This window comes from Rhineura floridana, chromosome 3 (genome assembly GCF_030035675.1).
Source record: "Rhineura floridana isolate rRhiFlo1 chromosome 3, rRhiFlo1.hap2, whole genome shotgun sequence".
NCBI classification, from domain to species: Eukaryota; Metazoa; Chordata; class Lepidosauria; order Squamata; family Rhineuridae; genus Rhineura; species Rhineura floridana.
The window spans coordinates 113,414,068-113,429,232 of record NC_084482.1 but is presented as its reverse complement, the minus strand read 5'-3'; the positions used below and the strand labels follow the sequence as shown (position 1 = coordinate 113,429,232).

The window sequence follows — 15,165 nt, the reverse complement described above, 5'->3', positions numbered from 1 at the left end:
ACAGATTTACTATATCTCTAGGGGGGGGAATTATATTAATGATCAGGATTGTTTAGAAGTTTAGTGATTAACATATTATATATTGGTTATCACATTTTATGGTCCTGTTTTCTCCCCTCTTTTTCTCAAGTTGTTCTTATGAATTGCAGAGTATGAATTGTCAAAAATAAATTGTTGATGATGATGAACTGCCTTCAAGTCGATTCCGACTTATGGTGACTCTATGAGTAGGGTTTTCATGGTAAGCGGTATTCAGAAGGGGTTTACCATTGCCTTCCTCTGAGGCTGAGAGGCAGTGACTGGCCCAAGGTCACCCAGTGAACTTCATGACTGTGTGGGGATTTGAACCCTGGTCTCCAAGGTCATAGTCTGCTACGCCACACTAGCTCTCAATAAATTATTAGATCAGATCTGCTTTAATTTATTAATTATTATTATTATTACTGTTATTCCTTATTAATTAACACTATTATAAAATTGTTAGTGTTAATTAATAAGGAATAATAACAGTAATAATAATAATAATAAATTAAAACAGATCTGATCTAACCCTTATTAACAGTAGCTATCCATTAAACACAAGTAACAACCATAGTTCAACTTTAAGAAATCCTTGAGAGCAGCTGCCAGTCAGTGTAAACAATACTGGGCTAGATGGACCAATGGTCAGGCTCAGTATAAGGCAGTTTTCTATGTTAAAAATGTGAAGAAAGCACTTCATCAAATATACCACATGTTGTTGCATATTAAAAGAAAAAAATGCCCAGCATATGTGGAAAAATAAGCAACAAAATTACAAATGGAAATTTCTAAGGAAGGATGGCATTATTCATGGGGGAAACATAATATACAGTGGGTTTCATATTATCGAACAATTGTGACAGCTCAGTGGTAGAGCATCTGCTTTGCATGCAGAAGGTCTCAGGTTCAATCCACCACATCTCCAGGGTAGCACTAGGCATGTCCCCAGTCTGAAAACCTGGAGAGCTGCTGCCAGTCAATGTGGACAATACTGAGCTAGAGGGACCAATCTTCTGTCTCAGTTTAAGGCAGCTGCCTGTGTCCCTTCCTATCTCAGTTGTCTCTAAACCCTGTAATAATATTACAAATGATTGAAAACTCTTCTGCTCTGTACTAGAAAAGTAGAAGAGAAAGAGGGGACTTTGCCCATTGTGGTGGGCCCTATGTGCAAGCTAGAAGTCTCTGGAAGCAAATATTGAAAGCTATTGATGTCATTTTGGAAGAAAGATCAAGTTGGGACCCTAAAACATTCCTCTTGTCTATATTAAAAGGGATATAATCTGAAGAGAAAGGAAGAATCTTGTTCTGAATGATTGAAACAGTGAGAGAAATGGACTGTAAATACTAGAGGAGTTCTCATATGCTTAAAATAAGAGAATGGTGTGGTAGACTAGAGGACACAGCTGTGTTAAGCAAACTAAGGTGGGCATTATGGGTGAAATGGGGTACCTAATGAAGTTATCTTTGAAAATGAGTGGACTTGCTTTATGCGATACTGGAAGGCAAACTATAGTCTCCAGAAATGCATTTCCATTGTTGTAGGTGTTGTATTTATTTTTATTAGCAGGCTTTATATTATGTATTGACTAAATGTAGTGTTTAAATTGTTTTTATATCTATACTATATATTTTTATATTTCTTTGTAAACCACTTAGAGGTCTTCTATCGCGTAAGCAATATATACATTTTGGGAAATAAATAAATATATTGGAGCCACCCGTCTCCCACATGTAGAAGGTGAATCTTGACCTTGTGGGTTTTACCTTATCTAGAAAATAGACCAACCAAGGGAGGCAGCAGAGGAGAGACAGAGAAATGGAGGCAGGGGAAGCATATGTGGTCATTCCAGTTACACTGAGTATCTATGCCTATGAGTGAGGGGTGTTTTATACAACTTGCCAATGCCAAATTAGGATCCTAGTGTGAAGGTTTTTAATCCTTTGCACCTCACTATGGACCTGCAAACACATTTTTTGAGCAACCGAAAAGATGACTGTACACGTGCACATCACCAGATGGTCAATATAGGAATCAAATTGATTATATAATTGGTCGCAGAAGATGGAGAAGTTCCATACTCTCTGCAAAAACAAGACCAGGAGCAGCCTGCGGTACAGATCATGAACTGGTCATATCGAAAATCAGAGTAAAGCTAAAGAACAACAACAAAGCAATTATAATGCCAAAATACAATTTAAATAACATCCCAGAAGAATATAAAGATCAAATAAGGAACAGATTTGAGGCTTTAAACTTAGTTGACAGAGAGCCAGAAGAACTATGGAGTGAAGTCAGAGACAGTATCAGGAAGAATGCAAAAGGACGATACCTCTTATTAAAAAGAGAGAAAGACCTCAGTGGATGACTGAAGGAACTCTTAAAATGGTTAAAGAGAGAAGGAAAGCAAAAGCAAAAGGAGATAGAAACACGGTCAGAACCCTAAATGCAGCAATACAACAACTAGTACGTAGGGACAAAGAGAACTATTACAATAGTTATTGTATAGAAATAGAAGAGGACAACAAAAAGGGAAGAACAAGAGCCCTATTCCAAAAGATTAGAGAAATGAAAGGGAAATTTAAACCAAGAGTAGGGATGTTGAATAATCAGCAAGGGAACACACTTACTGACTGAGATGAAATAAAAGGAAGATGAAAGCAATACACTGAAGAACTCTATAAAAGAGAAGCCAGGATGACAGATTCATTCATGGAGGAACTGTATGATGAAGAACCAGAAATTTTAGAATGTGAGGTAAAAGCTGTTCTTAAAATACTTGGAAGAAACAAATCACCAGGAACAGATAGCATACCAATAGAGTTGCTACAAGCCACTGAGACTAAATCTGTCCAAATGTTGACAAAAATTTGTCAAGAAATATGGAAAACTAAACAATGGCCCACAGACTGGAAGCATTCCATATACATCCCAATTCCAAAGAAAGGGGATCCCAGGGAATGCAGTAATTATCAAACTATTGCCTTAATATCCCATGCAAGTAAAGTAATGCTCAAGATTCTACAACTAAGGCTCTTACTATATATGGAGCGAAAAATGCCAGACGTCCAAGCTGGATTTAGAAAGGGAAGAGGCACCAGAGATCATATTGCAGACATACGTTGGATAATGGAACGGAGCAAGGAATTTCAGAAGAAAATCACCCTGTGCTTTATAGATTACAGCAAAACCTTTGACTGTGGAAATCATGAAAAACTATGGAATGCTTTAAAAGAAATGGGGGTGCCACAGCATCTGATTGCCCTTATGCGCAACCTATACTCCGGACAAGCGGCTACTGTAAGGACAGAATATGGAGAAACCGATTGGTTCCCCATCAGAAAGGGTGTGAGACAGGGGTGTATTTTATCACCCTATTTGTTTAATCTGTATGCAGAACATATCATACGGAAAGCGGGATTGGATCAAGATGAAGGAGGTGTGAAAATTGGAGGGAGAAATATCAATAATTTAAGATATGCAGATGATACCATACTACTAGCAGAAACCAGTAATGATTTGAAGCGAATGCTGATGAAAGTTAAAGAGGAAAGCACAAAAACAGGTCTACAGCTGAACATTAAGAAGACTAAAGTAATGACAACAGAAAATTTATGTAACTTTAAAGTTGACAATGAGGGCATTTAACTTTTCAAGGATTATCAATACCTTGGCCCAGTCATTAACCAAAATGGAGACAATAGTCAAGAAATCAGAGGAAGGCTAGGACTGGGGAGGGCAGCTATGAGAGAACTAGAAAAGGTCCTCAAATGCAAACATGTATCAATGAACACCAAAGTCAGGATCATTCAGACCATGATATTTCCGATCTCTATGTATGAATGTGAAAGTTGGACAGTGAAAAATGCAGATAAGAGAAAAATCAACACATTTGAAGTGGGGTGTTGGAGGAGAGCTTTGCGCATACCATGGACTGCAAAAAAGATAAATAATTGGGTGTCAGAACATATTAAACCAGAACTGTCACTAGAAGCTAAAATGATGAAACTGAGGTTATCATACTTTGGACACATCATGAGAAGACATGCTTCACTAGAAAAGACAATAATGCTGGGAAAAACAGAAGGGAGTAGAAAAAGAGGCAGGCCAAACAAGAAATGGATTGATTCCATAAAGGAAGCTACAGACCTGAATTTACAAGATCTGAACAGGATGGTTCATGTTCTTGGATGTCACTGATTTATAGGGTTGCCATAAGTCGTAATCAACTTGAAGGCATATAACAACAACAACAATGGACCTGATCCAGATGGGGGGACATGCCTGCAATTTGCATAGAAGGAAAAAGCTCCCATTGAAGTGAATGAGAGGTTTTTCCCCCAATGCAAATTGCTGGTATGCGGAGTGGGAGAGGCAGAGATCTGGATGACAGCAGAGTATAAAGGGTTAAAGCCCCCCCCCAATTCCTTAAGCTAGGGTTCCAGTCAGATTTCCTCCCTTCCCACCCACCCCAATCCCTGGCAATGTACGTTTAAAATATCCCTACTGCACTGGAGGCACAGCTGTGCAGTTAACGTAATGTGTAGTTTGGCTCTTGGTTGTAGTAGGGAATCGGGAACAGAGGGTTGTGTCAATGGACATTGAGAAAGTCAAAAGGTGTATGCTACAAAGACAGCATACACCTTTTGACTTTCTCAGTTAAGCAGAAAGTAATGCACCTGAACCACCCCAACTGGATAACTTGGAATAGGCTTCATTAGTCTTGCGACTATACCAGGCTGGAGAGCACCTGGCCCAGTTACAAATCTCGTCATCTTTTCTTCCCCAGGTGTCCTATGTTAAGGCCATTGACATCTGGATGGCTGTGTGCTTACTCTTTGTGTTCTCGGCTCTTCTGGAGTATGCTGCCGTCAACTTTGTGTCCCGGCAGCACAAAGAGCTACTCAGGTTCAGAAGGAAAAGGCGGCACCATAAGGTAAGTGACACGCAAGTCAACACAACCCTGTTGAAGAGCACAGCTGAAATGGACAGGCTCCAGTACAAAGCCAAGCTCGGTCAAGAATTGATACTGGAGACTATTTCATTTGGCAGGCATGATCTGAGCCTGTGTGTCAATGAGATAAGCACAGTAATGTTTGAAAGGGAGATATGCATATCGTTGGTGTGGTTGGGGAGGGTCCAGGAGCTACAGCAAATCAGTGCTCTCTAGTTCATTGTTAGTGAATACATTCATCTGTTTACAGCTAGGATGGAGACCCTGGTGTCCTCCAGATGTTCACCAGCTCCCATCAGCCCCAGCCAGCATGGCCAATGATGGTGGCAGTTGTAGTCCACCCCATCTGGAGGACCCTGGCTTACAAGCACATATCTTCCCTTCAAATGTCATGCTGCTGGTTGATGATCACAGTTATTTAGATTATAAATGTGTCCACTGTGTAAAGGCTGAAACAGCCCTTAAGCTACTATATGAAGGGGGGGGGAGAGCACATTTGGGGGGGTGATGGGAAAGTAACGGAAGGCCACTATAATTGCTGCTCCTATGACATTCAGCTTGCTGTCCCAGTTAAGCAAAATATGTTAATTCAACCAATTGAAGAGTCTATGCCTGCAAATGAGACTCTCCCAGTCATGCTGTCACATTGCTTCACATGCTGTGATATCACTCATGGGTCCATGCTGCTTTTTTAGTTGGGCTGAGAGGCACAAAACGATCTTAGAATTGCATTGCTGAAGAAACCAGTTTCCTATATAAAGATAAGATGAACTTATTTTCTCACAGGTCAAAACACCCTGTTTGCTTTTTCTAACTATGCTAACCTGGATTGATGCACTGACCTCAAGCTGAGCAAGATGAATTTGGTAGGCCTGGCCTCTCTGTGCCACCTGAATTCTGAACCTGCCATGTTTTGATGGTGCAATATAAAAGAGACAAAAATAGCAAGTGGGACCTGCAACAAAGGCCCCAACCCTGAGAATACTATTATTGAGGGTTCCAAGTAGCTTGAAACATGAAACCCTGTTCAGGCTTGTTCAGGCTTCACTGGGGAGGATTTCAGGAGAGATAAATAAAAAAGGATTCGATTTGGACCTCCTTCTTTTGTTCCATAGAAGCTAGGGCTGGGCACAGAGCTTCTTTTTTGTATTGCTATTCAGCCGTGGGTTTCAGTAGTTTAGAAAATGTTTTGCAGGGGAACAGAAGCCCTGGCTGTAGGGCCATAGCTCAGTGTTAGAGCATCTGCCTTGTATGCAGAAGGTCCCAGGTTCAATTCCTGGCATCTCCAAGCAGGGCTGGGAGAGACCCCTGCCTGAAAACCTGGAGAACCGCTGCCAGTCAGTGTAGACAATGCTGAGTGAGATGGACCAACAGTCTGATTCACTGTAATGCACCTTCCTAGCTTCTTATAGTCTTCCTGCTAGCACTCCAGCCATTTGCTGATTGCCTACCTCACACATGGTAGGTTTTTGTTTTGTGCATGGCAGGCTGCAAAACAGCCAAAGTCAAATGGAGAAGAGGGAACAAATACCCTGTCGAGAGTGGAGACGTTCCCTTTTGCCACGAAAGTACATTGAAGGATCTCCTTTGCTTCTTTTTCCGGTGGTCTGTTACCCTTCTGAGGAGGGAAAAAAGAGGGGCAATACCACCTACAAAAAAAGAAGGGAAAAAGAGGCTAACATCAAAATGGCACTGAGAAACAGTAATGAAATAGTAATTTCCCAAAGTATTTCTGGTAAGGTAACATCTCTCAAGAGATAGTGATGTCGGCCCTGAGATTGCCAGAGCCAGCTAACACTGCTCACTGGGGAAAGTCCTTATCTTGTTCCAGGGTAAATGCTCGCAGTGGAGCACCAGGCAAGGAGAAGAGAAGGAAGTGTTGTGGAGTGGAGTGGGGGCAGCATTTGAACCAGATCCCCTGGCTGCTTTTTCTGTGGGTGGTGGGCAGGCAGAGTACGCGGGGGCTTAGTATGACATGGGCTGCAGTTGTACTTCTACATATGTGAATATCCCCACCATCTCCAAATAGAATTTTCTAGTTCCTTAGAGCTGAGCTTCTATCCCCATGCGGTTCAGAAGTCTGTCTTTGTGCTACAGCTAAGATGCAGATTTTGACTCCTCAGATATAGAGAGATTACTTGCTTTGCGTTGCTGCCACCTGCTGGCAAGAGCATGGGTCTGTTTGGGTTTTTTTTAAAAATGGAAAGATGGGCAGACGGTACATTTTTGAAAAGCATATTTGAAAAGCCCCCGAGTCGTCCTGAGGTTAAAAGATCATCTCCCATCCCACTTCTTAACTCACCCCTTCACTTTTAAGTGGGTGGTAATTTTCAATGCTTCATCTATCACGTCAATTAAAATAGCAAAATCCACTTAATAACTTGATAACCCACATTTCCCTGTGTCACCAGAATCTAAATCTGCCTATTAAATAAATTGGAATATCTTTTTATAGTTTAGTGCCAAAATTGTAGAAATAATAGCTCTATGAACTCCTGACTTCCTTTTATCTTGGTTCTGAGGACAAATATTATGCATGCATGGAAATTCCCCAAGGAGAATAGCATTCAGATCTGTTAAAGTACTTGAAGCATTCTACAGCTGCACACAGTGCAGAACACTTCCTATTACCTAGAACAGATGTTCTTGGCAGGCTTATGCTGCGAACTTTCCTATTGTACTCCTTTTATCCATTAAACCAGCACAATATCAGCTCCCCTTTTCTAGTTGTCCCCAAGAAGGATGAGGGAGAAAAAAGGAAGGCGTTCCTAGACACTGGGAATATTTTCCTTCAAGATAGTACAAAGAAGCATCAGCATGGTTAAACAACATGGTAGGGAAGGCTATAAAGGACAAAAATGCTTTCTTTACAAAAAAAAAAGTCATCTTGGCAAACAATTCTTTGCATCAGCCTAGTTTCGAACGTTTGTATCTTGAACAGCAGCTCCCTGTGCTACAGGGCAGACTGCTTTAGAAACTAAGAGTTTCCAAAGCAGTTTGTATTGTTACTCAATATAGGAGAGAAGGGAGTTTTCTGTTCAAAGAAAAGGTCATACACTCTACTGGACATTTTCAAGCCCTTGTATATGCCAAAGCTTTGAACCCCACCTTTAGAACCTTTGACAAGTGTAATATAAAGCTCTAAACCAGTGCTTACGTGCTGATACAAGGCATAAAAGGAGGCATTGTGAATGGGGAATAGGTGGATAAAGAAGAGAATCCACTGTTTTGGTGCCGATTCTAGAGTCAGTGCTTTCGCCAGGGAGCAAGAGAATATGAAAGAGGAATTGATATGGATTTACAGATCTGTCCTGCTGCTGAGACTAAAAGCTTTTGTAGGTAAGTCTTATGCGTTGCAGCTAACTGTGGATTAAGCAAAACTTCATTCAATATTGTTTGTTCAGATTTATCAAAGCGCTCACAACTTCATTCATATTTCCTAGCTGTGAACATGTGACAGTACAATTCATCCATACCATGCAAGGCCACTCTTAAAAGATACTCTGCAAAGAAAAGCCAAAAAAGAGCCATATGTGGAGAACTTGCTCTAAATTAAAGCTCATTGGAACTTTTAACCAGTGGCAATTTTCACAATAATTTGGAGAACACCTTTTCCAACAGACTCCTAACGGGTACCTTGGAAAGGTTATATTTCATGCATTATAATGAGTGTGTAGCCTTAAATTTGATGTCCTATTCTATGTGTATTTAAGAAAGCTAGAAAAACAGAACCTTCTACATGCTAATATCTAGGTCAGAAACTGGTAGAACTGCTAAGTGGCCTTTGTGTTTAGAGCATCATAACAGTTACTTCATATTCTGAATTAAAGGCCATCAGTTACTTGGCTTCTCTTCCTGGCCCTGGCAAATAACCCCATCTCAGTCACTCCATCTGTGAAACAGGCATAATACCCCATATTTTGTAGACCCCTGATGGAGAGGCTACAAAAGCCAACGTTCTTTGCAGTGAATAATTTCTAACACCATATGTTGCTTTGCTACAGTGTTCAGGAAGAGGAAAATTTAAGATACTGTCAGTGTATCATAACATATATCTATATGTACCATAGCTGACTCCACCCATATCCTCACGATATGTAATTATTTTTAAAAACCTAACCCTTTCAAAACAGTTGTATTCAGTCAGACCAGGTGTAGCCTCTCTCCAGATCCTTGTTGTTATCTGCCTTCAAGTAGATTTCAACTTATGGCAACCCTATGAATCAGCGGCCTCCAGTAACATCTGTCATGAACCACTCTGTTCAGATCTTGTAAATTCAGGTCTGTGGCTTCCTTTATGGAATCAATCCATCTCTTGTTTGGTCTTCCTCTTTTTCTACTCCCTTCTGTTTTTCCCAGCATTATTATCTTTTCTAATGAATCATGTATTCTAATTACGTGTCCAGAGTATGATAGCATCATTTTCATCATTTTAGCTTCTAGTGGTTTGATGTTGTTATATGCCTTCAAGTCGATTACGACATATGGCGACCCTATGAATCAGCGACCTCCAGCAGCATCTCTTATAAACCACCCTGTTCAGATCTTGTAAGTTCAGGTCTGTGGCTTCCTTTATGGAATCAATCCATCTCTTGTTTGGCCTTCCTCTTTTTCTACTCCCTTCTGTTTTGCCCAGCATTATTGTCTTTCTAGTGAATCATGTCTTCTCATGATGTGTCCAAAGTATAACCCCAGTTTCATCGTTTTAGCTTCTAGTGACAGTTCTGGTTTAATATGTTTTGACACCCAATTATTTGTCTTTTTTTGCAGTCCATGGTATGCGCAAAGCATGTTTGAATTTCCCTTTAATTTCTCTCATCTTTTGCAATAGGGCTCTTGTTCTACCTTTTTTGTTGTCCTCTTCTATTTCTGCCACCCTAGTCAGAGGCAGCATGCTTCTGAAAACCAGTTGCCGGAAGCCTCAGGAGGGGAGAGTGTTCTTGCACTCGGGTCCTGCTTGCGGGCTTCCCCCAGGCACCTGGTTGGCCACTGTGAGAACAGGATGCTGGACTAGATGGGCCACTGGCCTGATCCAGCAGGCTCTTCTTATGTTCTTATGTTCTTATGTTCTATACAGTAACTATTGTAATAGTTCTCTTGGTCCCCATGTACTACTTGCTGTATTATTGTATTTAGGGTTCTTACAGTGTTTCTGTCTTCTTTTGCTTTTGCTTTCCTTCTTTCTTTAACCATTTTAAGAGTTTTTTCCGTCATCCATTGAGGTCTTTCTTTTTAACTAGAGGTATTGTCTTTTTGCATTCTTCCTTGACCATGTCTCTTACTTCAATCCATAGTTCTTCTGGTTTTCTGTCAACTAAGTTTAAAGCCTCAAATCTGTTCATTTATCTTTATATTCTTCTGGGATGTTATTTAAATTGTATTTTGGCAATATGATTGCTTTGTTGTTCTTCTTTAGCTTTACTCTGATTTTCAATATGATCAGTTCATGATCTGTACTGTAATCTGCTCCTAGTCTTGTCTTCGCAGAAAGTATGGAACTTCTCCATCTTCTGCTGCCAATTATATAATCAACTTGATTCCTATATTGACCATTTGGTGATGTCCACGTGTACAGTCATCTTTTCAGTTGCTAAAAAAATGTGTTTGCAAGAAACAAATTGTTGGCTTCACAGAATTAAATAAGTCTCTCTCCTGCTTCACTTCTATCTCCTAAACCCCATTTCCCCACAATTTCTAGTTCTTCTCTGTTATACGTTTGCATTCCAGTCTTCCATGATTATTAAAAAAATCTTGTTTTGGTGTGTGATCAATTTTCTCCTGTATGTCTGCGTAAAATCTCTCCAATTCCTCTTCTTCTATGTTTGCTGTTGAAGCGTAGACTTGGATGATGATTATGTTAATAGGTTTTCTGTTTAATCTCATTGATATCACTCTCAGACCTTGCATTATAGCTCCTAATTGCTTTTGCTACATCATTTCTCACTATTAAAGCAACCCTGTTTCTTAATTTCTCATTTCCTGCAAAAAATATTTTTTATTTGCCTGATTGAAACTGTCCCATTCCCATCCATTTTAATTCACTCACACCAAGTATTGTAATGTTGATGCATTCCATTTCTTGATTGACAATTTCTAACTTTCCCTGGTTCATGCTTCTCACATTCCATGTTCCTAATATGTACATTGTACAACTCTGGACTCTCTTTTCGCATCTGGTTGCATCAGCCTTCTGGCTTCCTTTCGGCTTTGACCTGGTTGTGTCATTAGTCAAAGCGCTACTCGTGCTTGTCCATTGTTCTTTCTCAGTAGTTCGATGAGTGCCATCTGACTGGGGGGGTCTCATCTTCCAGCACTATCTCGTGTTGCATTTTGGATACTCTGTTCATAGGGTTTTCATGGTAAGAGGTATTCAGAGGTGGTTTACTATTGCCTTCCTCTGAGTTTGGATGCATCGTAGTCTGGTGTCTCAGCTTTGACCATTCCGCCTTGGGTGACCCTGCTAGGAGTCTAGCCTTTTTGTCTAGACTCCTGACGGCATTGCTCTCAGCTTCTTCCACATTCTCAAACCCCCTCTCCGCATTAAGGTGTGCATTCTGGAGGAGGTCTCCAGATCATAGAAGATGATATAACAGAGTATTTTACTTATTATTAATCTTTTTAAACCGCCCTTCAATTAAATATCAAAGCAGTGTACAAAAAATGGACATGCAGCTAAAAATACAATCCTGAAATAAAAACCATAAAATGCAGTCAGTACACCTCTTAAGAGGCAGTAAAACACAACAGGACAGAGTACATCACTAAATTGCCCTGGCAAACAGACTTTGTACGGTGTTAAGATAATAAAGTTGGTGCCAGTCATGCATTTACTGGGAAGATGCTCCACAGTCAGGGCAGAGAAGGCATTCCCCACTCACTGACACATGCCTTGTACCAAGGTATTTTTTAAATGGACATTCTTCTCTTCTAGCTTCTGTGCAAATATGACCACGCCTGCATTGCTGGCAATGCAGCTCTTAGGATACAACACTAGACACAATGAGGGTCCCCATACACAATTGCACAGACAAGAGCAAGACCCAGGACTTCATAAAAAATGTCTACTGAATTCTCATAATTGCAATGCACTGTATATACAATGAATGCCAAGTTTTGGTAAAAATCCAGTTGGTACTCATATGGTAAGAGTCACAGGTTGTACTTGGTGTTTGAGATGGGTAATTAATGGGATCTGTAGTAATGGGATATCGGCTGAAGACACGTGAGGCCACCCTCTTGCTGAAGCTAAGCAGGTCTGAGTCTGGTCAGCCCCTGGGAACCCGTGTATGCCACCTTGGGTTCTTTGATGACAGAAAAATAGGATATAAATGTAAGAAATTAAATAAATAAAATATAATGAAAATGAATTGCTTTCAAGTCGATCCTGACTTATGGTGATGCTGTGAATAGGGTTTTCATGGTAATTGGTATTCAGAGGTGGTTTTACCATTGCCTTCCTCTGAGGCCGTGACTGGCCTAAGGTCACCCAGTGAGCTTCATGGCTGTGTGGGGATTCGAACCGTGGTCTTCCAGGTCATAGTCCAAAACTCTAACCACTACGCCACACTGGCTCTCATAATATGTGGGCAATATCCAACGAAGTAGTTTCATTGGGGTTTTTTTTAAAAAAAAATTCTTGTATTTTAAGAATATAAATGGAAACATGGTATCAATCCAATAACAACAACAAAAATAGAAAAATAGATTTCAGTAGCGCTCTATACCCAATATCTGGCCCATCAAAAATATTGGACAGGCCAAATATAAATTAAACAGTTCACACCCACAATTCCCCCCCACCCCGGTTGGAAGTACAGGAAACCACCATATAAAGAAAAAGATTGACAAAAGTACAGAGGACAACTACAAATATAAATAAAGTAGTTTCATTAGTGCAAGGGCTTCTGGCTTTTCAGGGTTCCCCAACCCTCCACAGCAAATTTGGGGAGGTTGCAGGGGAGTGCAGGGAAAGGAGAGGAAGGGGAAGTTTTGTTGCAGCAACAAAACCATTTATTTGTTTATTTTATTACATTTATGTTCCACCTTTCCTCCCAGAAGTTCAAGGTGGTATACATGGTTCTACTCCCTCTCCATTTTATTGCCACACCAGCTCTGTGAGGTAGGTTAGGGAGACTGTGACTGACCCAAGGTCACCCACTGAGCTTCATGGCAGAGTGGGGATTTGAACCCTGGTCTCCCAGGTCCCTGTCCAACACTCTAACCACTACACCACACTGCTTTGTTAGATGCCACTTTAATACTTTGGAGATCTGTTCACAACAAGAGAAATTCTGTTAGCTGCCTACAAGTGGGTGGATTACAGCTTGGCTTTAGAGTTCAAGATGAAAATATTTTTTCCCCAAGGAATTGGGATTTTATAGTACACACTGGATAAAGACTGCATTTAGTCAAAACAGACTGTTACTGGTATTCCACAGTAACTGGTATTGTTATTCATTGCATGTATGATTCATTGCAACCAAGAGAATTCCATATGTATTTTTATAAAGTTCTGGGCATTGCTGTTTTGTGTTAATGCAGCTCTTAGGGCGCATCTAAACACCAAGGCTGTTGCAGACCAGTTTAATGGCTGTGGTTTTCCCTAACATATACTAGGAACTGTCCTTGCTTTATTAGTTATTGGGACATTGGTTTAGTGTGGATGCTGGGAATTCTTGCTTAGAGACTGCCATAATCGTCGCATGTGTTCCCATGCACCTATGAAATCCATTTCTGGAATCTCCTGTGGTGACTGTTCATCCAGTTTCAGCCTGTGGCATAGACGTGCCTCCGGTATCTTGCAGATCTCTGTAAGAGACTTGAGGGAGGAAACCGAGTGGAAAGGGAAAGCTGAAAGAGCATCCAAAGAGAAGGGAGGAAGGATCCACATCACATTGCTGCCGCATGCAGATATCTTTTAAAGGATAAGCCTTTCTGCTAAAAGTCCATGTAACTCCATAGGAATACTCATGAATTGACTTTTGCTGTAAGAGTTACATGGAGCCCGCTCCTTCTGGGCAAGCCAAGAATAAAGAAGGTACGGATGGGGAGGAGGGGCAGAAGCAAAACAGGGGATATTTTGTTCCCGGAAAAAAATGGTTCCCGAAGGAAAGGCGGGTCAATCCACTTTCCAATGGATCCCCTGCTTTGCATCTGTGTGTGGCACTGCACCCATCTATAAGGCTGGTCTCCCCAAGAGAGGGTTGCCCTTCCTGAGCAAGGCATCATGCGAGAGTCATGTCCCCATGGGAGCCATTGCAGGAGAGCCTTATAGCAAGGGTGCACTATCTATATCTTATGTGTAAGTAGAGCCCTATGTTTAATATATTTCAGGAGGATGATACCGGGGAAGGCAGATTCAACTTTTCAGCCTATGGGATGGGGCCTGCCTGCCTGCAAGCCAAGGACGGCATCTCCGTCAAAGGAGCCAACAACAACAACACCATAAACCCAGCGCCGCCCCCTTCAAAGTCTCCCGAGGAGATGCGCAAGCTGTTCATCCAGCGAGCCAAGAAGATCGATAAGATCTCGCGGATTGGCTTCCCCATGGCTTTCCTCATCTTCAACATTTTCTATTGGATCATCTATAAGATTGTCCGAAGGGAAGATGTCCACAAGCCATAGATGGGGAGGAGGGTTTGTATGCGGAATTCAAAGAGGATGATAGATTATTGTGAAGGCAAGAGAGGTGGTTACTCTATACACACTATGTGCAATAGCAATGCAGTGATGCATGAATTTAAGAATGTGGCAATATCTATTTTAAAAAAAAAGTTGGTGACTTAAAAAAATGAACTGAGGAATATTAAGGGGTGGGTGGGCTATGGGAAGAAAGCTTTCAAAACTTGTCTTTGGGAGATTATGGGAGGGGCAAGTTGTTTTACAGCACTGGGGAGTTTAGGATTGCTATGGCGGCAGTCCAAGCAGTGTAATATATTAAATATATATTCATGCTTAATTATAATGCAAAACGAAATCCTTTTTTAGCCTATTAACAGCTTAGATTCTAAAACTGATGGAATGATTCATGATTCCATGTGCAAACAGGATTACAATTATGCTTAAACCAGACTCTTGCTCTATAAGGCCATACCAGTTTCTAAGCAAGCACGCAAAAAAAAAAAAAAGAAAGGAAGGATCAGGGTTTACTGGGAAGGATAGAGAGGTGCCAACTTGCATATTAGAATGCAAT

At 40.9% G+C, this 15,165-nt stretch overlaps 1 protein-coding gene and 1 non-coding gene across 2 annotated transcripts in view; both read left to right on the top strand.

Moving 5' to 3' along the window:
* The window catches only part of GLRA1 (glycine receptor alpha 1), a 39,667-nt gene extending 24,899 nt beyond the window's left edge, over window positions 1–14,768 (top strand). Inside the window, exons 6-7 of the mRNA XM_061621950.1 lie at window positions 4,809–4,955; window positions 14,307–14,768. Of these exons, the coding sequence (XP_061477934.1) occupies window positions 4,809–4,955; window positions 14,307–14,597 (438 nt within the window). The 3' untranslated portion in view covers window positions 14,598–14,768. The remainder of the gene's footprint in view (window positions 1–4,808; window positions 4,956–14,306) is intronic.
* On the top strand, window positions 6,191–6,261 carry TRNAT-UGU (transfer RNA threonine (anticodon UGU)). The gene has a single exon. It is a non-coding gene; the product is annotated as a tRNA-Thr (tRNA).
* Window positions 14,769–15,165: the final 397 nt, after the last annotated feature.